This window comes from Urocitellus parryii, chromosome 1 (assembly GCF_045843805.1).
Source record: "Urocitellus parryii isolate mUroPar1 chromosome 1, mUroPar1.hap1, whole genome shotgun sequence".
Lineage (NCBI taxonomy): Eukaryota > Metazoa > Chordata > Mammalia > Rodentia > Sciuridae > Urocitellus > Urocitellus parryii.
The window spans coordinates 63,289,694-63,317,441 of record NC_135531.1 but is presented as its reverse complement, the minus strand read 5'-3'; the positions used below and the strand labels follow the sequence as shown (position 1 = coordinate 63,317,441).

The 27,748-nt window shown below is 36.5% G+C and overlaps 2 protein-coding genes across 2 annotated transcripts in view; one reads left to right on the top strand and one right to left on the bottom strand.

The window, feature by feature from the left end:
- Positions 1-2,793: 2,793 nt before the first annotated feature.
- On the bottom strand, positions 2,794-4,468 carry LOC144250331 (uncharacterized). Its single transcript, XM_077793048.1, has 3 exons — positions 4,396-4,468; positions 3,674-4,227; positions 2,794-3,326 (listed from the first exon to the last, which is right to left on the bottom strand). The coding sequence occupies exons 1-3, from the start codon at positions 4,466-4,468 to the stop codon at positions 3,237-3,239; spliced, it is 717 nt and encodes a 238-aa protein (XP_077649174.1). The 3' UTR covers positions 2,794-3,236.
- The window catches only part of Homer1 (homer scaffold protein 1), a 127,725-nt gene continuing 103,906 nt past the window's right edge, over positions 3,930-27,748 (top strand). Inside the window, exon 1 of the mRNA XM_026393216.2 lies at positions 3,930-5,299. Coding sequence (XP_026249001.1) covers positions 5,295-5,299 — 5 coding nt within the window. The 5' untranslated portion in view covers positions 3,930-5,294. The remainder of the gene's footprint in view (positions 5,300-27,748) is intronic.

Sequence of the window (27,748 nt, the reverse complement as noted above, 5' to 3'; positions counted from 1 at the left end):
ATTATCTAATTTCCCTTTCTTAACTACCATCAAACCACTCTGAAAAGTGCAGATACTCTTGGAAGAGTAAAAATTAAATCTTAAGTCACTGATTTGAAGACACCAAATACTTGTATTCCAATCCTTGAGACTGTTTCTTTTTAATTGGCACAGAGTCTCTTGAAGAGACTGTTTTAACCACCCTGTTTCTATAGAGAACATTATTGGTAATAATAAAAAATGGTTTTACACAGGACAAACACAATTTAATTGTGCCTTGGGTCTGCTAAACGTAGAATGATTTTAAGAGAGTCTACTGGATAAATTGTTCCCCTTATAACACTTTCAGTCTTTGTTATCATTACTTTTAATCTTTGCTGGTTATATAGTTTCTTCATAATTATGTACCATAGACTAGGAATCTTGAGACTTCTATTGTATGGACAGAGATCTTTTTACTTACTATTTCTATGATTTTATTTGAAGCAATAGTGCTATTTGGTAATTTAAAAAGAGGGAACTTGAATGAATGTGTTTCTATTATCTAATATTAGGCAATTAAAAAATTAAATTTGGCTTTAACTCTCTTTCTTGCAATTTTTTTTATTTCATGAATGCCTTTTCATTGAAAAAGACATATCTCATAACCAAATCTATGAACACCCCATTGAAGATTGCCATCTCCTATTAAGGGCATGGAAGTAAACTTGGTAACTAAAACAGATGCCTTCGCCCACAGATTCTAAAATCAGAGGGTATTCATAAACCGCCCCACAAATTTTCAGTCTAGTGGGAAACAGGAACTGTTAAAAATCAGAAATGCTACCAAAGTATTTTCTTCCTCTTCCGGTAAAAGAAAATATATTACTTTCTAGGAAGCTATTTTAAAAACAAAACAAAACAAACAAATAAAAAAACTCAAAGAAATCAGCATTGGGAATTCACGACTAAAATTTGGGTTACATTAGCTCATTCTGGAAGAAAAGGTACCTAGTTATAGATAGAAAACCATAGAAAGTTTCTCTGAGTCCTTTCAAAAAACTGTATTAGAATTGTTTCAAGGAGGAAGAAAGGGTATATTTATATTCTGAGAAGATATCCTTATATTATATAAAATGTTTCTATGTTAGGGTATATGGACATCTATGTACTTCCTGACATAATATTCCCACACAACTGATAAGAAAAATTGACCAATTACAGGTAGAATTTTCTAGATTAAGAGGCTGAAGTAATCATACAAACTTTGGGTAATTATATTTTAGTATACCCTAAGATTTATGTAGAAAAAGGTTGCTCTCAACTTTGTTGACAAAAGACAGCTGAGAAGTATTAACATAGCTGTGAAAGGTAAAAACTAATGAAGGGTCAGTATTCTAAAGGCTTGAAGGCAGCTGACAAACTGTTTTGACAGTTGGGTAAAAATCAGGGAAAAAATTGTGAGCGGTAGTTGTGATGAAAGGGTATAATGAAGCGTTTGAAAATGGTAAAGTGAGAGCTTTAATTAATATGGAGGGAAGGATTTGGAAAGAAAATTATTCAGTTCAGATAGGAAATAGTTCATAATTTTTTTTTTGGTACCAGTAATTGAACGCAGAGGTACTCGACCACTGAGCCATATCCCCAGCCCTATTTTGTATTTTATTTAGAGACAGGGTCTCACTGAATTGCTTAGTGGCTCATTTTTTGCTAAGGCTGGCTTTAAACTTTCGATCCTCCTGTCCCAGCCTCCCAAACTGCTGGGATTACAGTAGTTTATAATTTTTGTAAAGTAATAACACAATTTGCATTTTAATTTGCAGCGGGCCAGGAATGACACTATTTGAAGAATGGCAGTTTTGTTATTTTATACATAAGAAACTCCATTTGTCTGAAATATACTAGTGTAAGTTTCCATTAGTATGATAACATATATTAGACAAATTGACAAGCAGGGATTGCTTTTCATTAACCTTTCATTATAACCCTTAAAAAAAAAAACTCACTACCTTTACTATTTTAAACTTTAAGGAAGATCATGATTTTATGTAAAGATAACCAGGATGTTTGAATCAGTAGCAGATCGGCCCTAACTTTTTGTTGGTGTCCTTTAATCTTGGGCTTCTAACTTGAGCAAGAAAATGTAAATGCAGAAAGCTGAAAACCAAGGTTCCTTAATTAGGAATCATGTGAGTTACTTAACATTAAAAAAACACATTTTTTAAAGAAACCACACAGTATATATATTCTATAGTTTTGGCTTTTATTTTTTTTGTATTGCATTGATATTAATTTTTAACTCTCCTAACTATCATAGTTTGGTAATCTTGCGTCCTGGATATTCCAGATCACTTCAGATTTTGAATATTTTATTTAATGTCAAATGGTGTGTCCAGATTTGGGTTTACAAAACATGGCCAATGAATTTACAGACTAACCCTGAAACAGTAATGGAATTTGGTAGTATGTAGTAATTCTATTTCTGAGTCATGATTATCAAATTTAATCAAATAAAATCAGTGGTCATTATTTGAATCTAACAATAAGCTGCCTTAAAACAATGAAGTTGTTTAAAAATTTACGGCAATTTACAATTTGAAAGGCACTCATAATGTGATTATTTTATACACTCCCATGTAGCTGTAAATCTAAATGGCTATTCATTCTTACCATATAGGAAATGAAAAACAACATACTTGAGATATTATACTAATGTATTTTACTAAGAAACTAAGAAAGACCAAAACAATGTAAGTGTGTGTTAATAAAAAGGATTTGGTATTGAATGCTTATTCTTAATAAAGAGCAACTAAGAGGGTTCACTGACATTTGCAGTGTATATGAGGGTAATTATCTGAGTGAACTAAGTTTCATTTGAATAAATTTGATTAATTATTCCATGCCAAACCACTGCTTTCTGCAAATGAAAACATTTAAACAACGTGATGTCCTTCCTCTCCTCTAATTATTATCCTTTATAACATTATAATGTTTGTTCATGGCTCCACTCTGTCCATAATTTAGGTAACCACTAAGGGGAGGGGGTGCGGTTAAAAGTTGACTACGTCCAGAATGATACTCAAAACCTCTTTGGAAAATTTAAGTGATTTTCCCCCAACACTCTTGGCAGAGTATCAATCACTAGCGATCAGGCTCTTCCTCCCACATTCCCCTGCTGGTTGGGACAAGAGAAGCCCGGGAATGCTGCAGCAACAGAGGTGGGAGTGGGAGATAGGATATTACCCGGTTGACACTTCTGCACTGTTGTTATGAATGATTCACTTGCGTTTGGCACATTTATTGCAAGGAAATCTCCTCCCGCCGTTTCCTTCTTCGAGCTCTTCTTGGGCTGTCTCCTGTGCTTTGGCCTTTAAGGAGAAGCGAGAGCAGGTGGGCACAGAGGAGCTCGCCGAATCCTCCTCCTCCTGCTCCTTCCCTAATTTAGCAGTACTTCCGGCCGCGTGACATCATCCCCCGCACCCCGGTGACGAGAGCGGCGGGTGACGTGTGTGCGGAGAAGAGCGCGCTGACGTTGCTATTTAAAGGTCCTCCTGCAGGGAGGATGGAGACACAGCGCGAGCACCTGGTGTGGGGCGCGGAGGAGGCTCTGGCGGCAGGAAGCCGGGCCAGGAAACAGCGGAGGAGCAGAGCCCAAGGCCCGCCCGCCGCGGGCCACTAGGGGAGGGGGGAAGGAAGGAAGGACGGACTGACGGACCTGACAGCTGGCCAAGCTCCCCACGAGGGCCAGCTCGGTCCCTGGCCACCAGCCTTCCCTGCCGCCTCGTGATTCTGCTGTCTCCCGCTTCCCTGAGGGCCCGGCGGCCCTCGGGACCGGTCCGCGCTCACCCCTCCGCCGCGGCGGCCTCTCCCGCCCCTCCCGCGAGCAGGAGGAGGGACCGAGCTCGCCCCTCGTTCTCCCCGCCCCCTCTCCGTCCTCCGCCCCCCGCCCCCCGCCCCCCGCAGCCCGCTGTGCTGCCGCGCTCGCCTCACGCCGGCGGCGCTGATCGGGGAAGCGGCGCCCTCCGTTCTGCACTTGGGCCGGTGGAGGCGGAGGCAGCGGTGGCTTCAGGCCGCCGAGGCTGGCACCGCTCTGCCCAGCGGGAGCCGGAGACCGGTGGAGGCGGGCGGTGATGGAAGTGTGAAGAGACAGCGGCGGGGCCCGGGGAATGTGAGGCGGCGCGTGGCGGCGGCGCGGAGCGTGAGAGACGAGCAGAGGTGGGGGCGCTGGAGTGGCGGCTCTCCCACAGCTTCGAGCCCCGTTCCTCAGCCCTCAACGCGGCGTTAGCTTCCCGCCTCAGCTGGGGCGGGTGCCCGTCGACTCTTCAGCCCCTCCACCGCCGCCTCTCGGCCGCCCCGGAGCTGGGGGCCGGGTGCCGGGGGAAAGCGTGGAGCTTGGCTCTCTGATTCATTCATTCCCCACCGACGGGAGCTCCAGACCCGCTGTGCCCAGAAGAGAAGAGCGAAGAGGGGGCAGCCTCGAATGAAGAGCCGGGCGCGAGCCGGGCTCCATTGTGCTCGGCGGCGGGGGGCGGGAAGGGGCTGAGGGAGGTGGGATCGGGCCCCCTCCCCCTGCTCCCCGGCGTGCGCTGCGCCCCCAGCCTGCTGCCTGCCTGGAAATGGCTCCGTTTATTCTCCTCGGGAGAATGAATCGATCCTGCCCAGCCTTCTCTTCCTCCTCACCACCTCCTTTCTGCTTCGAATCTTAGGAGGGGAAAATTAAAAAGACAGATTCCAATGTGGAGTGCCGTGCACGTCGCGAGCTGCTGGGTTTGCACTTCCAGGGGATTTTTCTATATAGTTTTTTCTAATGTGAGCGCAGGGAAGCAGTGGCATTACTGCTTTTAGGATTTTTTATTAAAGTGCACGTCGCGTTGGGTTGCACAGTACACCCCCAGGGACCTGGTGTGGTGGAGAAATTTGAACCCACAGCCTTAGCACCGAAAAGGCCGAGTTACCAGGTTCTCCCTGAGTGTCGTGGAGGACATGAGCGAAATGACCAGCGAACTCATTTTTTATAGGACTCGGTGAAGCTGGTTTCTGCGTTTTCCTACATGTACACTCATTTTGTGGAATAGAGTTGACCGCGATCTCCTCCACGCAGCATTTTAACTCTTAATAAGCAAATGCCACCTCTGTTTGAACGTTTTGGTATTGACGAGAGAAATCATTTTACCTAAGAGAACTAATTGAATTATCGACATCATTGAAATACCTCCGGAAAAGAATCTCGGGGGGGAGGTGGAAAGCAACTGCGAAATAGCAGACGGAGAAATTCCTTTGGAAGTTATTCCGTAGCATAAGAGCAGAAACTTCAGAACAAGTTTTCATTGGGCAAAATGGGGTAAGGATTTTTGTGCTTATCACAGTTTGGAATCTATTTATGTATGTGTGTTATTGAGCGGTGGTGGTGACTGTTTTGTTTGTTGTTTTCAAGCAAATCTGCCCTTTTGCTAAGCTAGTCCTACTTTAAAATAGAGGTGTGGTAACCTTTTAACAAGTTATTTTTGTATTTTTATAGCGTGGCACCAGAGGTCAGAATTAAGGAACATGCACATTTGTAACTTAAATATTCCTAATAAGATTATAATTACAAACAATATATTCTGTCAAATAACCGCTTCATTGATCAAACTGCTGCATCAGTTCGTTACCAAAATCATGTCATCTTAGGTTTTGTTGACGGTTATCTTTCAAGGAGATGTACAGCCATTCTTTTCAGTACTTTGGCAATAATCGGTTACACAAAGGAACGATTGTAACGAATGGTTGGACCACAGTCCTTGAAAGTGATCCAGTGTAAATTGTTGCCCTCACAGTGCCCTCTGTTTTGTCCTTGAATCTCCAAAGCCAAAATGTATAGTTGATTTATTGGGCATTGAAACGAAAATCTGAAAGTCTCACTGATGCGGTCTCCACAGTGCGAGTCCACTGGGTAGATCTGAGCTGGAACAGGAAAAGCTTTTAGTGAAAGGCACTTTTTCGCTTTTAAGTTGAGACCTTCAGTTTGTGTTAACAATATCAGCTCTGCACTCTTTCGTACCTAAAGCCGGAGAAGAGTACACTTCTCAAACTTTTGGCTCCTCACACTGTAGCTTGATAAAATGCTAGTGACTACCCAATTTAGGCTGGAAGCCCATAGTATATTATTGCAGTAATGACCCACTCATGTCTTTGAGATCGCCAGTGCTTTCTGTTAAAGAAGAACTTCCAGAATTTTCATTTTTGTGGTTGAACAAACATATCTAAAGTGTAGTTGAGAGACAAGGTTTGAAATGGACTCAGATTCGTTTTGATGATGTAGAGGTGTGCACACTAATTTGGAGTAATTCAGTAGTACCTTTTTATGGGAGTTAGAATCTGAAGTTTATTAAACCCAAACAACTTTAAAAATTTAGAACATGTTGTAAGAGTTCTTCCTCAGGAATTAATGAGAAGGTGATAATTATTTTTAAGACTTAAATTATAAATTATGAGAATATATCTTGCATAATTTAGGGGTACTACTAAGAATAATTTAAATACCTTATTCTATTTTTAGTGCTGTTCTTAGTGCTTTATTGACCTAAGGCAAATTACCTCACCAGTATGGACTGTTCTCTTATCTCTTATCTGTAAAGCGAAGGAGATAGGTGACTTTTAAAGATTTTTCCACCCTGTAAAAATGAATTATTTTATTCCTCCTCCCATTTTAATGATCACTAGTGGTTTCTTGAAGTGTACCACTGAGATGGAGAAATTTTCTCCCCTCCAATCTGCCTAAGCACTTAAATTGGGAAATAATGGCATTTGAAAAGTGTTTGGCTGAATTGCACCCATTTTAAATGAGAGAAAATACTGAAAAATGCTAATATTCAAAGCCTTTGAAATATGGCTTCCCTTGAGCTTCTGCAGATCCTCTGTTTAAAACGTGGTGGAGTGTGAGCATGCTTGTGCACACACACATAAAATCAAGCAGCAGTTTTTCATGTGGAAGGCTGCACTCTCCAGATTGTAGAGTGGTAGTATCATGGGAGAAAAGCAGTTTTCCACAACCTTTAAAGGACAAGACTGCCCATTATTTTACTAAAGAAAGCAAGGATTGAACTATACTAAGGGGACTAGGTTTTAAGATATGACAGTAAACCCGTATTTGACACTAGTATAATTAAATTTGTTTATAAACAAGCTTGCCCTGTTTAAAGTAAAATTTTAAAGGTGCTGTTAAAAAGGAATGAGCATTTGTGGCATTATTTTTCCAAACTATATTTGGAAATATGACCCTTTCTCATTTAAGAGTGACTTGTTTTATTTGAGTTGTTGAAAGAGGTGGAAATAGAAGAGGACAGCATACAGCAAAAGCATTTGCAGAAGTTTCTACACTTTTTAGGTTCATATACCTAACAAATGTTTGTGGAATAAAAAAGTCACCTGGACCTACTTAAAAGGAAACAGGTTTAAATGGCCTTTAAGTTTTACCTGGACAATCTAAATTACCATACTCAGACAGCTTAATATTGTGAATGAAGAATTTGACATATTACAAATATATTTGTGATTAATGTTAGGTTAAAATATGATTTCTTTGCCTATACAGTTTTAAGTAGGAGCAAAATCTAAGCAAAGGAATTATTTTTAATGAGTGATTAATTTAGGCAGAAAAACATTAAGATTCCTGTAATCGTTTGTGAACTATGTGGAAAAGGCAAAGAACAGCTGAAACGGACAGTTGGCAGAGTCTGTCAAAGTATCTTGGATGTTGAGTAAACTTTTTAATTGCAGTGAAGACAGTTGAAGTAAAATATGTGCATCAGACTTCCCCCAATAAAGACATTTATGTATGAAAGAAAGGTCCATGAAAAGCTTAAAAGTCTCTGAGAGAGAGCCCTTATTAGGTTTGACACCCCCTCTCCACCGCCCCAAGTCATATCTCATAATGAGAGTGGTGAGTCAGTAGCTATTTCAGAACTATTAGAGTAGGCAATAGAAATCAAATAACTTCAACCAGTTATTTCATGCTACCTTTTGTTTTTACTTAGCTCATATTGGCAACCTAGTATTATTCCCCCTGTTAGCCTTGTTAGTCCCCCACCATAAGAGCTAGTTGTATTAAATAGGGTTCTCCCTTACTAATGAAGTTTAATTTTTTTTTTTTAAAGTTTCACCTGCCTATCCCAACCTTGAGTCTCTCCTTTCCCCCATCTCCACATAACTTTCTGCAGTATGGAAGTGGTGCTGCTACTTTGCGACAAGAACGGAGTCTTGTCTTTGTAAAAAGATAGGAAACTGACAGTATTTGCATAACTTGCCTGCCTGATCAGAGGTTCTGATCTTGGGGGTTGTAGCAAAAATGCCGAAATCTTGATCCACCTTTGCAGGATGAGTAAGCTTTGTTGCAAAGGCAACCATCCTGTCAATCTAAAAAACAAAACAGTTAAAATACCAGTCCTTAATTCTTTGTTTGTTCATTTTACCATCTTTCAACAAGTATTATATGAGGCAAATGCTGAGCTCAGTCGCTCAACTGAGACTAGTAAAATGTGCTCCTTCCCTCAAGGAGTTTATACTTTCAAAACTGGGAAGAAAGTAAGTTTAAAATAAAGTACAGTGGAATGTTGAGGAAGCTATAATCTTAGGCATTATAGAGGCACAAAAATGTGTATGAGGGTTATTAAATGCTGCAGAAGGATAAAAAGGTTTTGTGGAATAGGTGATGTTACATAATGAAAGGTGAATAACAGGTGGGCCGTGTGGACAAATGAAAGGGCATTCAAGGCAGAACAGTGACGTCACCAAGAAGAGCAATTGCAAAAAACTTGGCATGGTCCTTCCTTCATTTGCTTGGCTTACCTTGGTAAGAGAGATTTAGAGCCTTATGCAGGGACCAAGTTAGCCTTGTAGACTGAAGGAAAGACTGGGTTGTGCTGGCTGGTATATTTCAAGCTTCCTTAAGGAATAAACCATTGGTAACATGCATTTTTTTTTAAACATTGTGACCTAATATGTTCACACATAATTAATAAAAATGGCAGAAAATAATACCCTACTTTGTGTGATTGGCTCTGGTAGTTTATATTCTATTCCATTCAATTTCATTTTTAAGAAGAAATGGCAGGATCCATGAAATTGATTTAACAACTGGCAGATTGAAAAACATTGCTCTTAGTGGTGGAACCGATATTGGGTTTTAAGCAAAGTGGTAACATGAAAGATCAGGGAAGTAGTATAAATAAAGTTTTAAAAATCATTTTAAAATTTGATATTGTATGTTGTCCTGTAAAACACCAAGCTAGAACAATGAACTCTGACTAAGTAGATAAAATGATTAGAAAGCTCTGGAAAGTTTCAAAGTGGAGAGGAAAGAAATGGTGATTGAGAGATGTGTACCTGGCTGAGTGGGTCTACTTTAGAATTAGGGTATTTCAGCTACAATGGTAAAAATGTTGGAAACAGCATGGTATCTTCCTTTCAGAGGTACTTTCAGGTGGTCATGGAATAGTGAATTTGAGAATTAAGGGATCGATGAAAGAAATTGTCTTTATACATAGTTTATGGTTTGAAGTGATTGAATGGCTCAAATAAAAAAGATGGTAACATCTCAAAATGTTCATTCTCCCTACAGGCCTGTGATTTTTTTTTTTCCTCCCCCAGTCCATTGGTATTTAGTCGAAGGGCTTAAAAGTATTTACTTTTAGTTACTAAATTGATTTGTTATTTAAGATTAATCTAATTAACAGGTCAGAAGAGTAGGGAAATGAGTCCAAATATTTAATATTTTCTGATACAATTTTTTACAATATAAATTTTATTCAAATGTAATTTTTTAATGACCATTTTAAATAGCTTTAGTATATCTTTACTAATTAGGAACTGTCTAGTTGAATGAAATATGCAATATTTTGTTTGTGTTGCTTTTTTGTAATACTTGTGAGACCTGTGGCTAATACAGTAGAAATTCTTGCAGTTTCTGAAATTCTTTGTGAAATGAGCAAGGTTTTCCTAGAGATCACAAAGACTTATAATTTTGAGGCATTATAAGTTTTAAAGTTCATTAAATATCTTCATCAAAAGAATGAATATATAATAAAGAATATTTAAATGGATTTTTTTTTCATATCCAGAGTTGAACTCCGGAGTTTTTATCACTGAGCTGCATCCTCAGCTCTTTTTATTTATTTATTTTAATTTTGAGAGAGGGTCTCATTAAGTTGCTGAGGCTGGCTTGAGATTGCAACCCTCCTGCCTCAGCCTCCCGAGTCTCTGGGATTAATGGTGTTCACCACCGCACTTGGCCATTTATATAGATATCTCACCACGAATTGAGCTACAATTTTCAAATCTTACTGAACGGTATTGCAGGAGTAGGTAAAACTTCAAAAGCTTTTCAAAAATGATTGTTCAGTGGTCTTCAATGTGTGAATTAAATCAAATGTTTAGATCTTAATTTTAGGCAAAAAAATCTGAAATTTTATAGCATACCTTTCTAGATAGTATAAAATTAGGCATTCTATGATCACTCTTGTTAAAAGACAGATTTATCCATGAACTTGTTCTTTATTTTATTTTATTTTAACCAGAGATTGAATGCAGGGGTACTTAACCAGTGAGCCACATCCCAGTCCTTTTTTTTTTGCGGGGGGGGGGGGGGGGGCAGGGTTTTACAAAATTGCTGAGGCTGGCCTTGAGTTTTCCATCCTCCTGCCTCAGCCTCCTAAGCAACTGAGATTTACACCATGTTCCACGGTTCCCAGCTGTGTTTTTAATTTTAGTATTTAATACTTCCTTAATATTCCCTTTCCTGACTGATGGAAGTCTGACACATAAGTCATTGCTTTGTACCTTAATAAAAGGTATGAGAAAGAAAAAAAGTTGAAACTGCTAAGAATCAAAGCTGCTTGGTTTTAAAGCAATTTTTTTTTTTTGTCGGGGGGGAAGATAAAGTAAATGACATAATCTTTTTTATGATTTGCCTTTTCCTCTACTTGGATTTTACTTTCCATTTTGTTTTTTAAAGTTTCCAAAAATCTCTTCACTTTTTTGGTAAGTTTAATTTAGAATTAATTTTATAGAGAATCTTTTAGTGACTCTTTTTAGTTTCCTTGTAATGGAAAAATAAAAGTAATTCCTAATGGGTTTTTTTCCTCAATAATGGATGGTGAAGCTAATATGACTCTTACGTAGTTAAAATAATTTAAAACATGTAGAACTAAATTTTTTTAAATATTTATTTTTCTGTTGAATTATTATTTCCTAACAGACTAGTACATAATACATAATATATTAGTCTGTTAGGAACACAATACCTTTATTTTATTTATTTATTTTTATGTGGTACTGAGGATCGAACCCAGAGCCTCGAAAGTGCTAGGTGAGTGATATACTGCTGAGCCACAATCCCAGCCCTAGAACTAAATTTTGACATAGTTTATATCCAAATTTTATTTACACTTACCTGCCTTTTAAGGTAGACTACTAAAGGAAGGCAAAACGTCATTGTTTCCTTGTATCAAAAAATTTAAAAGTTGTTAGTAAAATCCAGAAAATTAGCAATCAATATTTTATCTTTATAGTACATTTTACCTTTGCAGTTTCTTCAGCTTTTGAAAAGTCACCTTAATCCCTTAATACCTAATATTAGCTTAAAAATCTGTTTTATAAATATTTTAATATTCTGTAAAACATGAAGAGCTTCCACATTATTTTTGAAAAGAGTTGGCACCAAGTCCTGAAGGAAGAACAGTTAAGGATTGAGAGCTCTTTGTGATATTACCTAACAAGGGCTGGAAGGAAATTAAACACAAAAAACTGCCGAGGACCATAGATAACAAGTTTTAGTTTGTTAGGTCATTTAAAGTCATGTTTATCACGTCATGTCTATTGGAATATTCGGATCCGCGTTTTCACATGCCTTATAGGCCAGAGGGCTGTAGAAGAGTGTCTTTCATGTTCCCTGTCCCCAGTAGAAGGGTTTTTCCAGAATCATTTGTCTTTACTTGTAAAGTCTTAATGGAAGGGTGCTGGGAGGTTCTGAGTTCCAGCCCCAGGAGTGGGGGTTAGGAGCCACAGTTCTGATAAGCATTTTTATGGGCATTAGACATTGTTTCCTAACAGACTAGTACACAGTACTTAATATATTAGTCTGTTAGGAAATAACAATTAACTGAAAAAATTTAGGGCCCAATTTTAGTATATAGAAAATCCTGATTTCTAGTAATTAGTCATAATATTGAATGTACCTGTTATTTTTCTAGGTAAATTGTTGAATCATTTCACCTTTACCTTTCAGTGTGCCTCAGCCTTACTTAAGTAGGTATTATCATCCTTTTGTTTCATTTAAGTATCTTCAAGAAGTCAGGTTATTCTCTAAGGAACTTTTGTGATTCAGAATTTTCTGCCCTAGTTACTTTCAGTTTCTCCCATTCAGCTCTTAATAAGGATCTCTAAGATATTATCTTAATTATCTTAAATGGAGTTGATTGTCAAAGATCTCAGAATATTCAGAAATTTCTATCAGTGTTCCTTCATGGAAGATAGATCTATATATTCTCAAACTTACATGGGATAGTTATTTTAAAACTTTTTATATTATTTAAATATGCTTAGCCTATCTCTTTACCTTTTCCTTGCTTCCTTTTTGTGTTGTTTTCTATCATACTCTGTTGTTAATGAATATGTCTCTTAGCTTTTAGCATTAAAATTCATATGCTTCACCTAATGACTGCCATTTCTTAGGATATTTACAGAATGAGGATACCACCTACTCTTGTTTACTCTGTGTGGCCAGGGATCTGTATAACTTAAGCTGAATGGAAAAGCCTCAAGTCATCCTTAAATTCATCTTTCTTGAGATTCTGTTCATTTAAAAAAAAAAGAAAAAGAGAAAAAAATTCTGTCTTGTTGGCTGCTCTTTTCCCTACTCAACTGATAATCTTCAGCATTTTAGTTCTCTATTTTCATTGCTGCTTTCTCTTAGTATTTTATTAGTGTTATATATATATGTTATTTTGATATCAGTGTGGGGGAAATAGTAAGACTTTAATGATAATATTGCTGTTTAATTTTATTTTGCAACATATTAGTGTATTCTAAAATCATTATTATCTACAGGCATATTATAGCTATTCATATGGTTGGAAGCTAGTCTAAAGAATGTTTTCAAAGATGGTACAATGGTCATTTAGAAACTAGGAGATAAAATATATATATATAATTTTTTTATTTTTTTAGTTGTACATGGACACATTACCTTTATTTTCATTCATTTTTATGTGGTGCTGAGAATCGAACCCAGTGCCTCACACATGGTAGGCAAGCGTTGTACCACGGAGCTACAACTCCAGCCAAAATTATATATTCTTTATGACTTCAACTAGATAAAATATGCCTGTATATGTATAAAAAGATTCAAATGAGATTCACTTAAGTGCTTCCATGTTTATTCCTGGGAGGAAAGATTGAAACTGTATTGAGTCCTTCTGCTTTAGATTCTCTAAAATGAGTACATTTAAGTTTTGGAACTTATCTTGAGATTTAAGATTAAAGTATTTTAAAAATTTTGATATTTACAGTAAAAATTTATCAGGATCAGCCACTGTTCCTACATATGGATACATAGGTATTTGTATCAGCTTTAGCTTCTTCATCTCAAATTTTATTTCATTGTGCTTTTCAGGATTGGCTCAACAGTTCCTACACAGCAAAAATTGTTTCTTATTTTAAATATGAGGAGTATATCTGTTTTCACTTATCAGAATATTAATGATAATCTGCACATTTTAATGGAGAAAGAGACCTACCTCGAAGGGAGAATGTGTCTTGTGGGAGGTTATGTAGTTGTGAAATGGCAGAGCATATACTAAAATCTTATAGCTCCTCAGGGCTCTTAGTTCAGGGGATCTTAATGGATACTCGCACAGAGAGACATTCATTTGGAGAGGGGTTTCTAATTCTTCACAGTTCTTTAAAGAAACATTCACATTTAATATAAGTTTGCATCTTGATGAGTTCTTTAAATGTATGTCTTTTGTTTTTATTATAGATAGTGAAAAAAAAACTCCACGTTAATTTTAGTGAAGTTAAATCTCTGCTCAGTGTATTTGGAGTACATTGAAATACTTAAAAATGATTTTACATTATTGTGTTACAAAGTTTCCAGAGTTGATCTGAAATTGTAAATTTTATCAAACTCTTATTATCTGCCCTAGTAGTTACTGGACACATGAATCTTTGGAATATTTGAGTAGTTAGGATTTAGTTCTCTGAAAGTCTCAAATCAGAAAAAGAAAGCTTGATGTTATCTTGAAACATTTTTCTTAAGGCATTAAAAGTAGAGACCCATAAGTGGAAGGGACAGATGTAGTATATTGTACAATTTCTGAATCATAATGAGGTCACTAGAAGTTATCTTGATTTTCTCATTTGTAAGAGAAGATTGGATCATATTGTTCCCTGATTTAAATTTATTGTTAGTTTGAAATTATTTTCCCCTGAGGTCCCAAACTCTAATGTTGTCATTGGCTGGGGGAGAAAAGAATGTGTGATATTGTAAGGCAGAAGATGGTAGGGGTTACTAGGGACTGTAGCAAAGTGAGGAGAACACGTGTGGCCTGAAGGCATTGTTTTTAAAAACCCTCTGGTCAAAGAAACACATCTAAACCTTATCCTTATTCCAGAAAACATTTTTTTAAGCTACTATTAACTAACAATTGATCAGGTCAGATGCAATAAGTTTGGAAATATTTTAACTTTGTGGAAATGGGAAGACCAGAGCATAGTATGATGGTGGCAGAAATTAACAGTATATCAATAGTTCTCAGTTTTGGACCCTCATCAGAATCACCTAGAGGGATTGTTAAAAATAAAAAAGATTGCTGGACTTCCTTTACCCCTAGAGTTTTTGATTCTATGGTGGTTCTAGGATTGGGGCCCAAATATTTGCTGCTCTGACAAATCCCAAGTGATGCTGATACTGGTGGTCTAGAGACCCTATGTTTAAGAGAGATGGCATTTGATAAATACAGCTTACAAATGTGAGAAACTTATCCTTTCAAAAGCTCTATTGATTCCTAAAGGTTCTATGTCTGTCTCCTTTCAAGTTACACAAAGGTGTAATTTTGAAACTAGGAAGCAAACCACCTGATTTAGCTGCTGCATATCTGTTTTTATAAGCTAAAAGATCCGGGATAACTTGAAATTGATCTCTCTCCTTAGACCTGATTGTATGTAGCAGCAATTACCAGTTATGCTCATATCTTTTCTTTTCTTAACTTTTTTTTTTTTTCTTAAAGTACTGGGAATTGAATCAGGGCTTGGCTCATGTAGATAAGCTCTACACCACTGAACTATATTCCCAGCCCCTTTCCTCATCTCCCTATTTTTGAGACAGGGTCTTGCCAAGTTGCTCAGGCTGGCCTTAAACTTGTGATCCTCCTGCCTCAGCCTCCTGAGTAGCTTGGATTGCAGGCCTGCACCACTGTGCTCTGAGCACATTTCTAATTCAGAGTTTCTTTTACTTTATGGTATTTCTAAATGTATCTTTATTATTATTATTATTCAACTATCTGGCACTGCGTTTACTCTGAAATTTTTTGCTTTGGAAGAAAATATAATTTCCTTCTAAGTTGTTCGTTTTACTTTGATTTTCTTGTTTGTCCACATGCCATAAATATTCGCTTTTGTTGTGTGGTAAATTGCCAACACTTTGGCTTAAAACAACACCCATTTACTTTCTCATAGTTTCCGTGGGTCAGGAGTTCTGGCACTGGTTAGCTGGATCTTCCTCTTGGAGTCTCATAAAGCAACAATCAAGGTGTCAGCTGGGAATAAAGTCTTTCTTATCCATGGATGGGCATCCTCTTTCACTCTGCTTTGGTTGTCAGTAGAATTCATTTTTTTTTTTTTTTTTTTTTTACTTGCAGCTTTCAGAGACCATGTCTTCAAGGCCAGCAATAGAAGCCTCTGATTCATCATCTTTTCACCTGAATAGATCCAGGCTACTTAGAATAAGCTTTCTTTTAGCTAACTCAAAATCAGCTGATTCATGGTCTAAACATTTGTGTATCATTCCATTGTGGGTACCCTCCTCCTTTCCAGTTTCAAAAAATATAACTTTGAACTAAGGGGAAGAAAAACCTGATTTTACCCACACTCAAGAGGAGAGGATTATACAGAAAATGCCTATTGGTGATAGTAATCTTGGAGCTCATCTTGGAGCCACAACCTCAGCCCTTTTTATTTTATTTTGAGACAGGGTCTCCCCAAATTGCTTATGTCCTTACTAAATTACTGAGGTTGGCTTCGAATTTGTAATCCTTCTGCCTTACCTCATGAGTCACTAAGATTACAGGTGTGTGTCACCATGCCTGGCAAGACATATTTTCTTACCCAATTTCCCTCTGTCCTTTTTGAACTGCATATTGGTTGGATGCTAGACCTCTGTTATGTCTTGTCTGCCTTTTTGCTTTCTTTTTATTTTGCTTTCTTAAAGAATTTCCCTGACTTAATTTTCCAACTCTAATATTGGATTTTTAATTTCTACATAATTTTTAATTTCTAAGTCCTCTTTTTCAATCTTATTTGAGGACATAGAAAACAAATCTTCAAAAACACTCTATTTCTTAAATTCTTTCATCTTCTTTTTTGTTGATTTAGTTTCTTATTTCATTTAGAAACTTGCCTGGTCTATCTGGTGATCCTCAGCTGAATATAAGAATGAGATACTAACAAGATGATTAAAAGTTCTTTGTGAATTAGTGGGGTCTGCCACTGGTAGCCTCCATATTGGGGATTTAGGCAGTGAACTGGGCTTTTCATGGGTGGTCTCCAAGTGTATGGTGAGGCCTATTCTCTGAGATTGTAGGTTTTCTCCCTGAGACTGTTCAGTTTCTTTAGAAAAGAATCTTCATCTTCACAGGTAGACACCTGTTCCCATTCCAAGAGAAAGGTAGGTATATTTTTCCGTGTATATATGTGTATATATAGGAGGCATATCTGCTTCTGAAATTGGGGAGTAAATTAAAAATGAATTTTGAAGTGGGGAGTTTAGAACATGGTTCTGTTTACAGCCTCTTTCTCTTTTTTAATGCTAGAATCAGAAAAGTTCTGAAGGTATGTATTTTTTTATTCTTTTTAGTTATACATGACAGAATCTATCTTGAAATGTTTATACAAGCATGGAATATATCTTTTTCTAATTAGGATCCCAGTCTTGTGGATGGTGAGATTCACTGTGGTATATTCTATATGTATATAGAAAAGTTACATCAGATTCATTCCACTGTCTTCTCTTAATGCTTTTATTTTGGACCTCATTCCTGGGTTTTTTTTTTTTTTTGCTATTGAGAAAGGTAGTTGAATGACTATTGGAGCTGCTGTGGGTTCTCATTTCAGTGTTATTTTAAATTTTGAATTTACTCCCCAATTTCAGAAGCATACCTCACATCTCCTCTATAGTTTCTTTGCCTCTAAATTCTGGCCAGCAAGTTGTTCACTTAGTTCTTCTTTGTACACACTTTGTGGTTTTCTTGGTTTTGCCCAGTCAGATACGATTCCTCCTATTTTCCATCTTTGAAAACTTCTGTTAAAATTGCTTATACACTGGTGCCAATTTTTCTGTTCTTTAGTGTCATGGGTTTATACCTTCTTTTTCCCTTTACTTTCATTTTAATGGAATTTTAGAAAAGGAAGATAAATGTGTGCAATTAATTTGCCATGTTTGACCAGAATCACTGAGCCCTTAGCTCTTGAATTTATATAAGACATCTTTCAGAATGTTTTGACAATGTTGACGGTTAATTGATTAGAATTTGGTAGATGATAAAGTGTCTGATTTCTAAAAATCTTTCCCTTGTAACCAACCTGAAAACTCAATGCATAATGTAAGCACATTTTAAATAAAAACTTAAAATTGACCATCAACCCAAACCTCAGCAAAATAAAGCATATACTTCTTTCAGTGGTGTTAGGTAACTAAGGTGTTGCTACAGTTTGTCCTCTAACACCAAGCCTTTTGAGTATTTAAAACAAAAAAAATTAGGCCTGGCATGATGGTGCATGCCTGTAATCCCAGAGGCTTGGGAGGCTGAGGCAAGAGGATTGTGAGTTCAGAGCCAGCCTCAGCAATGGAGAGGTGCTAAGCAACTCAGTAAGATCCTGTCTCTAAATCAAATACAAAACAAGGCTGGGGTTGTGGCTCAGTGCTTAAGTGCCCCTAAATTCAATCCCTGGTACCAAAAAAAAAAAAAAATAAGCACTTAATTTGTGTCGTGAGTCATGCTAGATACTGGCAATACAAAGATGAGTAGTTAGACATGTAAACAAGAAATTAACTGATTTAAATGCTATAATAAGATAAGTACGTTGTGTTTGGGAGCACAGAGAAGGCAGAGCCCACCACTATTATAGAAGGTCAGGGGCATTTCATATAATCACTGTGCTTGTTTTGGGCCTTAAAGAACAAACAAAAGTTGGGCTGGGGTTGTGGCTCAGTGGTAGGACACTTGCCTAGCATATGAGAGGCATTGGGTTCGATCCTCGGCACCACATAAAAATGAATAAATAGAATAATGTCCATCTACAACTTAAAAAAAATTAAAAAGAAGAACAAAAGTTGGGGAAGAGGGAAATGTGTGGGGAAAGTTGTTAGAGCATTTCAGAGGGGTGGCATAGGTAATACTGCAGAGAGAAAATATATACTAATTGGAAAGTTAAGGTAGTTAAGGAAGATGTGACTAAGAAAGTAGTTAAGGGCCAGATCATGACTGTGTCATGTTAAGAGGATTGTACTTTCCTCTGGATTAGTTGTGTTCATGTGGTCTTGATATGGTACTCATATTCATAAAAGATTTTGAACATCTTTCTTCATGAGTTATTATAAATTACATAATCTATGTGTATGCATATAATTTGTGTATATTTTTATAAATCATAGGTATAGTTGTATTTATATATGATAAAACATAAAAATAGAAATGAAAGAAGAGAACTACTTCTTGTACCCCTCTTTAGAAGCTGTTGCTTCAATGTTGAACAATAGAACAGTTTTAGGCTGGTAGTTATTATCATCCTTGTGTTGTAGATTAGCTGCACAGACTGCAAAATGGAGAAAGTGTTGGACTTGAGGGAGGGGTAGGTGTATATGTGCAAAATACCTTAGGCTCTTAGAGACACTCAAAATTTAATTTCAGGGCTGGGATTGTGGCTCAGTGGCAGAGTGTTTACCTAGCATGCATGAGGCACTGGGTTCCATCCTCAACACCACATAAAAAATAAAATAAAGATATTGTGTCCACCTAAAACTAAAAAGTTATATTTAAAAAGAATTAATTGCAAAATAGTTAATTGTAGCAATTTAGTCAAGAATAATGGCTTGAGTTAAAATAGATTAGGGTCTGGATTCAACAGATTTAAATAGTAATGTTTACAGGGTTGACACTGAACTATTTAGATGGGGGAGAGCGGGTAGGAAATAAGGAGATTGTCTGGTTAGCCATTAGCTGAGATAGGGAACCAGGAACAGAGAAGCAAGTTTAAAGCAGGATGAGACGACAGATTGAAAGTTGATATGTTTATGGTCACATGGGAATATCCTGTAGTTAGATACCCAGGTCTGATATTCAAGAAGTAAGTACTTGACTCGGGATAGCATTTTGGGGTTCATTAGAATGTGTGTTGGTTGACATTATGAATGTGGATGAGCTCATTTAGGGTATTTATGGAAAAGAACAGATCAAGTTATTTCTGGGGAATAGTCATTTAGGACCCAGGCAAAGTAGCTGAGAGAATATTGTTTCAAAAATCAAGAAAGAGTGAGTTTCAAGAAATGAGTATTCAGGATCAAATGTAATAGAATCATCAAATGAGGCAATTAGTAGCAATGAAATTGGGTTGTGATGGAAACCAAATTGCTACAGAGGGTGATGAAGGTTGAGGAAATAGATTAGAGATATAGACTTCCTTAAGACCAAGTAACTTTGAAATATAGTGTAGCTTCAGCAAACTCTAGGATTCAGAAAACTTTTTTTTTTTTAACACAAAATGGGGTTAAACATTCTTTGGGGACTGGGAAAGGAGTCCATAGCTAGTATATTTTAAAGTTACAGCAGAGAGGGATGATTATTGAGGAAACAGATGGGAGAGAATGGGATCTGGAGCACAGGTGGAGTAGTTAACTTTAAGTAGGAGGAAATATCTTATTGTAAGGAAGGATATGACTAGATGAAGTTTGGAGGTTAAGGGCAGGAGACAGGGAATTCCTTAGCTGGATGGAGTCCATTTCCTCAGTTCATTCATCGTTTCCTGTAACAAGTATTTATTAATATGTTAGGCCCTAAGTGTGTCACAAACTTCTGTGAACAAGGAGTCCTGCCTTTGTGAAGCTTGTATTCTAGTAAATGTAAAAGATAAAGCCATCTGCTTAATGTTGAGACTATAAGACTGGTCAGATCCTTGTGAAGAATGGAAAGATCATCAACCTGAACACTGAGTAGCATAGATGGCCATATAGAAGAGGAGCCCAAGTCTGTACTCTTGAAAGCAGTTTGAATCTTAAATTACTGCTGTACTTGAGTAGGTAGAAGGACTTTCATTGTCTCCATTCTTCTGAAAATGAAGCATGAAAGAGGAATGTCTAAATTTTTTATGTTCTATTCAGATTATTTGAACATACTTACTCCCCCCCCTTTTAGTTGCCCTTTTACTTCTATAGAGAACATTCTGTTATCTTGGAAGACCAATCTAGTAAGTCTTCCAGAATACTACCAATTTTTTAACATTTGATGTTTTTTCTGAGGAAAACATCCTAAAACCTGTGAAAAGTCTTAGAGCTTTTTGGAGGGCTGGCACTACATTTAACATTCATCTTCTCATCTCCCACTTATGCCCAATACATACATCATGCAGAGAACACCTTCACTTGTAGTGAACCAAAGGTGTAAGTTTTCTTTAATAGGCTTTTTTCTTTCATGCATAGAGAGTCAGAGAAGTTGGTTGGTATAAGAACTTAAACATAACTCTGATTCCTACTGAGAACTCTGTATATTATTATTTTGGAAACAGTTTTGCAACTTACCTGTCATATATATAATATATATATATTATATATATAAAATTTAGATATTGATGGACATTTATTTTATTCATTTATTTATATGTGGTGCTGAGAATTGAACCTGGTCCCTCACATATACTGGGCAAGTGGTCTTCCACTGAGCCACAACCCTAGCCCCTCCTGTCTTATTCTTGATAAACATTTTCAAACTTTCTGGATAAGGTAAGCATTTGCTTTCTTTCTAGTCACTCTAGCATCTCTACCCCTGTTTTAATTCTGATCTTATGATAGCTTAGATAGTATTTTTTTTTAATAGGGACTTTCATACTGAAGGAATCCATTTTAACTAGTTCATTGAGCAGTGTTTTTAAATAGAAGAATCATTGAAGAGACAGGTTTCAAAATGACATACATTTTATCCTTTGTTCTATAAAATGAAATTTCATTTTCAGGCTCTAAATTGATCATATATGTTTCTTTTCAAAAAGTTATTTTTACTTTTTTTTTTTTTTTTTAAATCTTGGGATAGAGATTTAGGCCCCAGAAGCTATAACCATGTTATAGCTATCTGGTGAGATTTCTAGAGCCAGACAGTGGCTACTTTTAAATTAGTGAGTCTCTTATTAGCTCTGTGATCTTGGGCAAGTTATTTGAGTTTCTCAGTTTCCTCATCTATAAAATGGCAATAGAATTGTGAAAATAAAGGAATAAAATATGTTAAAGGTTGTTAAAAGAATGTGGCACATTGTCAGCACTTAATAAACCTAGCTGTTATTACTATGGGGTTTTTTTTCTATCTTTTCCTTTATTTTGCACATAAGGAAGAACAGCCAGCTAAGTAGTTCCAGAAATGATAGAGTTCATTAATTAAACAAGAAATGAGGAAAGAAGGCAAACTTCATTTTTTCACAGATGTATGCTGTAAGCATCACAGAACTCATAACTCCATATATAGCATAGACTGGTTTTCAGCATACAGAGAGCCCAAGCAAGAAGGATGAGTATTCAGTTGCATTTCTAGGACTCAGTTGAATTATTATATATCTTAAGCTTTTAAGTAAAGAACATGAAAAACTCTTCCCTCCTGGGAGTGGGGGACTGAATCCCACGGACTCATGCACCATAAGCTTGCATTCTACTACTATCTCAAGGAAAACATTTTTTTAAAGCTGTGAACTACTGAAAATAAGTTTGTGGAGTTCATCTGTCCTTTCTAATCAAATATACATGTAAAGGGCTGGGGATATAGCTTAGTTGGTAGAGTGGTTGTCTTGCGTGGGTTTAGTCCTCAGCACCACAAAAAACAATAACAACAAAAAATAAAACCACACATGTAAAAGTGTGTTTTCCTTTTCTTGCTATTCTCTAAGAACTCATTTCTTTAATGTTCTGATTTCACTGATTCTCATTCTGATTTGGGAGCATGAGAGTATTACTTTCCAGTAAGGAAGTTTAGGTTGAAATATATATGATATGGATAATCACTAATACTGTTTTAATAAATCTTATAAGATACATAATACTGTTTTTCTGAACATTTTTCTGTATAGTTAAGCCATCCTATTAATCCATTTACAGAAATATATTTAAATACTTAAATTTGGTCTAATTTATTAGACCTGCCATTCAGTTATGGGAAGCTTTAAGATCAAGTATTGTTAAATTACTGAGACTGGTGTTTCATATATAAGAAAATTTTAAAAACCAACAAAAAATAAAACATGTTCATATTTATCATCCAGAAATTTTCTAAATTCTTTTTAAAAAAATATTTATTTATTAGTTGTAGTTGGACACATACCTTTATTATTTTTTTAATATTTATTTTTTAGTTATAGTTGCACACATATCTTTATTTTTATGTGGTACTGAGGATCAAACCCGGTGCCTCATGCATGGTAGGCGAGCGCTCTACCACTGGCCACAACCCCAGCTCCATACCTTTAATTTTATCTATTTATTTTTATATGGTGCTGAGGATCGAACCCAGGGCCTTGCCTGTGCGAGGCGAGTGCATTACCACTGAGCCACAACCCCAGCCTGTTTCTGAATTCTTATGGTAGCATTACTTTAGACTCCAAGTGTCATGAGGGCAGGAATTTCCTTATCTATAAATTCATTCAACAAGTGTTTATTGGGTACTTGTTATATGCCTCGCACTATATAAATGTTGGGAATATGGCAGTAGTAAACATAATATACCAAAAAAAGAAAAAAGCTACCTTTATGGGATTGTGCTTTTTTTTGGGGGGGAGGCGGATGTTGAATCCAGGGGCACTTAACCACCGAGTCACATCCCCAGCCATTTTTTGTTATTTTGAGACCGGGTTGCTAAGGCTGGGTTCCAATTTGCGATTCCCTTGCCTCATCCTCCCGAGCCTCTAGGATTATAGGTGTGTGCTACTGCACCTGGCAAGGGATTGTGTTTTAATATAAGTTGTGTCTTCCATGCTTGGCACATGACACATTTTAAAAAATATTTTTCTCTATAATCTTTAGTTGCATCAGAGACTTGTATAGGAATGTAACCTAGTCCTCTTGCCTGGCCAGGTACTTCTAGGGCCTATAAGTCAATTTATGCTAGTGGGCTTCTTAGGTTCCCTTTGGGTCAGTTGATTGGGGTCTTAGGTATCTCTGTAGGATTTTAAGCATTAGAATAAAATTTTAATTCACTTAAAAACATATCATCTATTAATAGATGTAATACACTGGCTTGGCATTAAAGGGACTGTTTTTCTTTTAGTAGTTTAAATATTGTGGTCAACTTGAGCAGAAGGATAAAGTTATAGTAATAAGTAATAATAAAAATAGATGTTTCATGTTTGCCTTTTTAAAAATATTTTTTAGTTGTAGTTGGACACAATATCTTTATTTTATTATTTTTATGTAGTGCTAAGGATCCAACCCAGGGCCTCACACCTGCGAGGTGAGCTCTACTGCTGAGCCACAAGCCCAAACCTATTTTGCCTTTTAAAAAAGTTTTATTTCCCTTTGTTTTCAGGTATAGAATTGTCCTTTGTAAAGTGGTACCTGTGTGACTTTTTTTTTTTTAGTAAAGGAGTTGAGGACTTTGCCTAAAGTCCCATTGTTAGTTGGTGGTAGAGCCTATCCTTCTATTGATGGTTTTTTGTTCTTTCCTCTACAAAGAGAAATGTCCAATATTTAATATAGTAATCCATTAGTATAGTGCCTAAAAAAGAGGGTTGCTTCATTAGTTTTTATGTTTTTCAAATGCATTTTGAAATCTCTTTTCTGAATCCTTATAGCATTTTATATTACCTTGCCTATGATATTTATCACTTTAATAATGTTATTGTATTTTTATATATTTATTTATTTTTATTGGTGCTGAGGATTGAACCCAGTGCCTCTCACATGTTAGGCAAGCTGCCACTGAACTACAACCACAGTCTGATATTTATCACTTTAAAAAAAATTTTTTTTTAGTTGTGGATGGGCACAGTTTCTTTCTTTCTTTCTTTCTTTCTTTCTTTTAATTAGTTATACATGACAGTAGAAAGCTCTTCAATTCATTATATACAATGGAGCAGAATTTTTGCATTCATTGTACACAATGGAGCAGAATTTTTTGCTTCATACGTGAGGTAGAGTCATACCATTCATGCAGTCATACATGTACTTAGGGTAATGATGTCTGTCTCATTCCACCATCTTTCCTACCCCATTTATTTATTTATTTTTATGCAGTGCTGAGGATTGAACCCAGTGCCTCACGCGTGCTAGGCAAGCACTATACCACTGAACTACAGCCCCAGCCTATCACTTTTTATTTGTATTGTAATTATCTTCTATTAAAATTTTTTTTTTCAAGATGGAACCCCTTTGAGAATAGGGTCTGATTTGTTTCCTGTTTGTATTTTCCCCTCAAATCCTAAGAGAATGTCTGGCGCATGCTAGGTATTCAAGTTATTACACATATACTCAATAGAGATTGTATTTTGGTTTTGGTAACTGCAAACACATAAGAATCGATTTAGTTTACAACATTTTAAGGGGTTGTTTGGCTTAGCATAAAGTGTAGGTTTGAATACTGGCTCAGTTCTCAACATTGGTGTGAGATCTTGATCTTAACATCATTTTCCTCTCTATAAAATGAGAGCATGTGCTCCTTCCAGCTTGAAGATTTAGGTGAAATGTATTCAGAGGGTCTAGAGCTTGATATATTAATAAGCACTTGGTGAATGGTTACTATTCCTAAGGCATTTAACATTTATTTTCTACTTATTATCAATGTGTATATTTTAGTAATACCAGATAGCCCTACTACTATGTGAAGAATTTACAATTAAAGAAAGATCCATAGTGAAAAGTTGACAGCATTATGGTATGGTCATCACATTGCACAGTGTGGGCTTTTTAGCTTACCAATTGTTTATTTAAGGTGTTTGATTTGGAGCTTTATAGACTGATTTACCGTGTAAAATCTTAGAGACTGATGTATAAATTGGAATGATAATTTATTATTAAGTCATTCTTTCCCATGGGGAAAAATGCTATTGTGGAAGCCAAATGAGGAATTTGCCTGATGAATAAGGATAGTTGATTGGATATCTTGTGTTATATTAATTTTATGCATTTATCTTTACCTGACACTTGGATACATCAGGACCCCATTGCCCACTGGGAGTACTAGAGGTACTGCCTAAACACCTCTCATAACTCCCCTGTTCTAATTTGCATAGTTATCTGCTTTTGGGTTACCTGAAGGAAAACGCAAAATACTGGAGGAGGCTTTACACTTAGTCATTATCCTGTCATTTCTGTCTGAGTTTACAGCCTCACTTTAGTTGAATTTTGGAAGCTTCTACAGACTCCTAATTTTTTTTAAATTTAAGTTTTGTATTATGACACATTTTAAGCATACAAAAACCTAAAGCAGATCATATGATTAACACCTATGCATCCATCATCTAGCTTCAACAGTTATTAACTCACATTGTTTGACTCACATTGTTTCATCTGTATTACTGCTTGTCCTTCTACATATTTTATTAAAACAACTTCTAGGTATCATAAATCTTACTTGTAAATACTTGAATATATATCATTAAGATATAAAGGCTCTTTAAAAAAATTCACAACACCATTATGCCAAAAAAAGAAACCCTAAGAATTCCTTAATATCTAATCAGGATTGGAAGTTCTTAATTGCCTCATCAATTTGTTTTTACCATTAGATTGTTCAAATTAGTTTACAGATATGGACCATACATTGTATTGGTGGGTATGTTTTTAAAACTTTAACAGCCTCTTCCTTTCCCCTGACTTTTTCTTCTTGTTATCAAATTTGTCCTGTACAATTTTGAACATTCTGGATTTGGCAGGTGTAAACTCATGGTGTCATTTAACATGATCCTCTACTCTATTACAAGTAAACCTGTAGCTAGATTAGGCTTGATCAAATTCAAGTTTGATTTTATTTTTTTTATCCAAGAATACATCATAAGCTGTGTGGTCTGTTTCTTGCCTGTTGCATTGCACGAGGGGACGTATATGTCTTGGTGTGTGTGTGTGTCTGTCTCTCTCTTTCTCTTTTTTTTAAGTTGATCTAATCTGTTTTCCCCATGTACCCAGATTTTTATTTATATACACACATATATACATATATGCACACATATACTCATATATGCACACATACATATGTATGTGTATATATATTATTTTTAAATGAATCGAATTAAAAACTACCCTGCTTAAAACTCTGCAATAGTGCCCTGTTGCTCATAACACCTAAACTTCCTGCCATAGTCTGTAAGGATCTGGGCTTGATTTACCTTTCTAAGCCTCATTTTGTCATTCTGTTCTTTGATAGGCAATGTGGCATTCTTAATAGCATGGGCTTTTGAACTAGACTGAGTTTGTGATCCTGGGCAGGTCACTTAACTGCTCCATGCCTCATTCTTCCCATGAATAAAACAGTGTTCTAGTAGTATGTACCATTAGGCTTATAATTTTGAATAACTTATAAATCATTCACAACAATGCCTGTGTAACAGTAAATACTAAATATTAGCTATTGTGATTGTTGTTGATATTATGTTGATGGGTTGTTTTTGATCTCTGTCTTCCAAGCACACTGTACTTTTCAATTTCTAGAACCTACCAAGCTCTTGCCAGCCTCAAGATCTTGGCACATTGTTTTCATTATCTCTTGCTATATTCACACTGTCCAAAAATTTAGATCTTAAAACAATAGCAGTCCATTTATCTAGCTTCCAAAATTGCAGTTTGGGCATGGCTTGTGAAAGAATGGTTCATCTCTGCTCTACATGTCATAGAGCAGAGATGTAGTTGTTGGGCTGTGAGTTCTTTTTAATTGGGTCACTCATGTTGTTGGCAAGCTAGTATTGACTTTTGTCTGGGCATTCAGCTGGTATTAGGGGTTTTGATTACTCTCCATAGGCTAGTTGGCTTTCTTTACTGCATGGTGGCTGGGTGCTAAGAGTGAGTATTCTAAGAGAACCAGACTGAAGCTGATTGGCCTAATACAGCCTAGATTCAAATATATAGTCACTTTTACCTCCTTATTTTGGTCCAGGCAGTTACTAAAAGCCCACCCAGGTTTAAAGGGAAAGCATATAGACTCTACCTCTTGATAGGGAGATGGCAAGGTTCTAGAAGAGGGACTAGAGAGATCTTGTTGCAGCCATCTTTGGAGAAAATGCTTTGCCACATGTATGCTGTTGCTTGAACCAGAAACACTCTTTCAGATTCTAATTCTTTGGCTAACTCGTCAACCTAAATTAA

What these genes read in the sequence shown, in the direction of transcription:
- LOC144250331 (XM_077793048.1), bottom strand. Translation starts at nt 4,468, where the DNA reads ATGGAGCCCGGCTCGCGCCCGGCTCTTCATTCGAGGCTGCCCCCTCTT. An exon ending in TTCTCTTCTGGGCACAGCGG is followed by an intron (nt 4,228 to 4,395) that starts GTCTGGAGCTCC and finishes CGCCGCGTTGAG; the next exon opens with GGCTGAGGAACGGGGCTCGA. An exon ending in GGAGCTTGGCCAGCTGTCAG is followed by an intron (nt 3,327 to 3,673) that starts GTCCGTCAGTCC and finishes TTCTCCTTAAAG; the next exon opens with GCCAAAGCACAGGAGACAGC.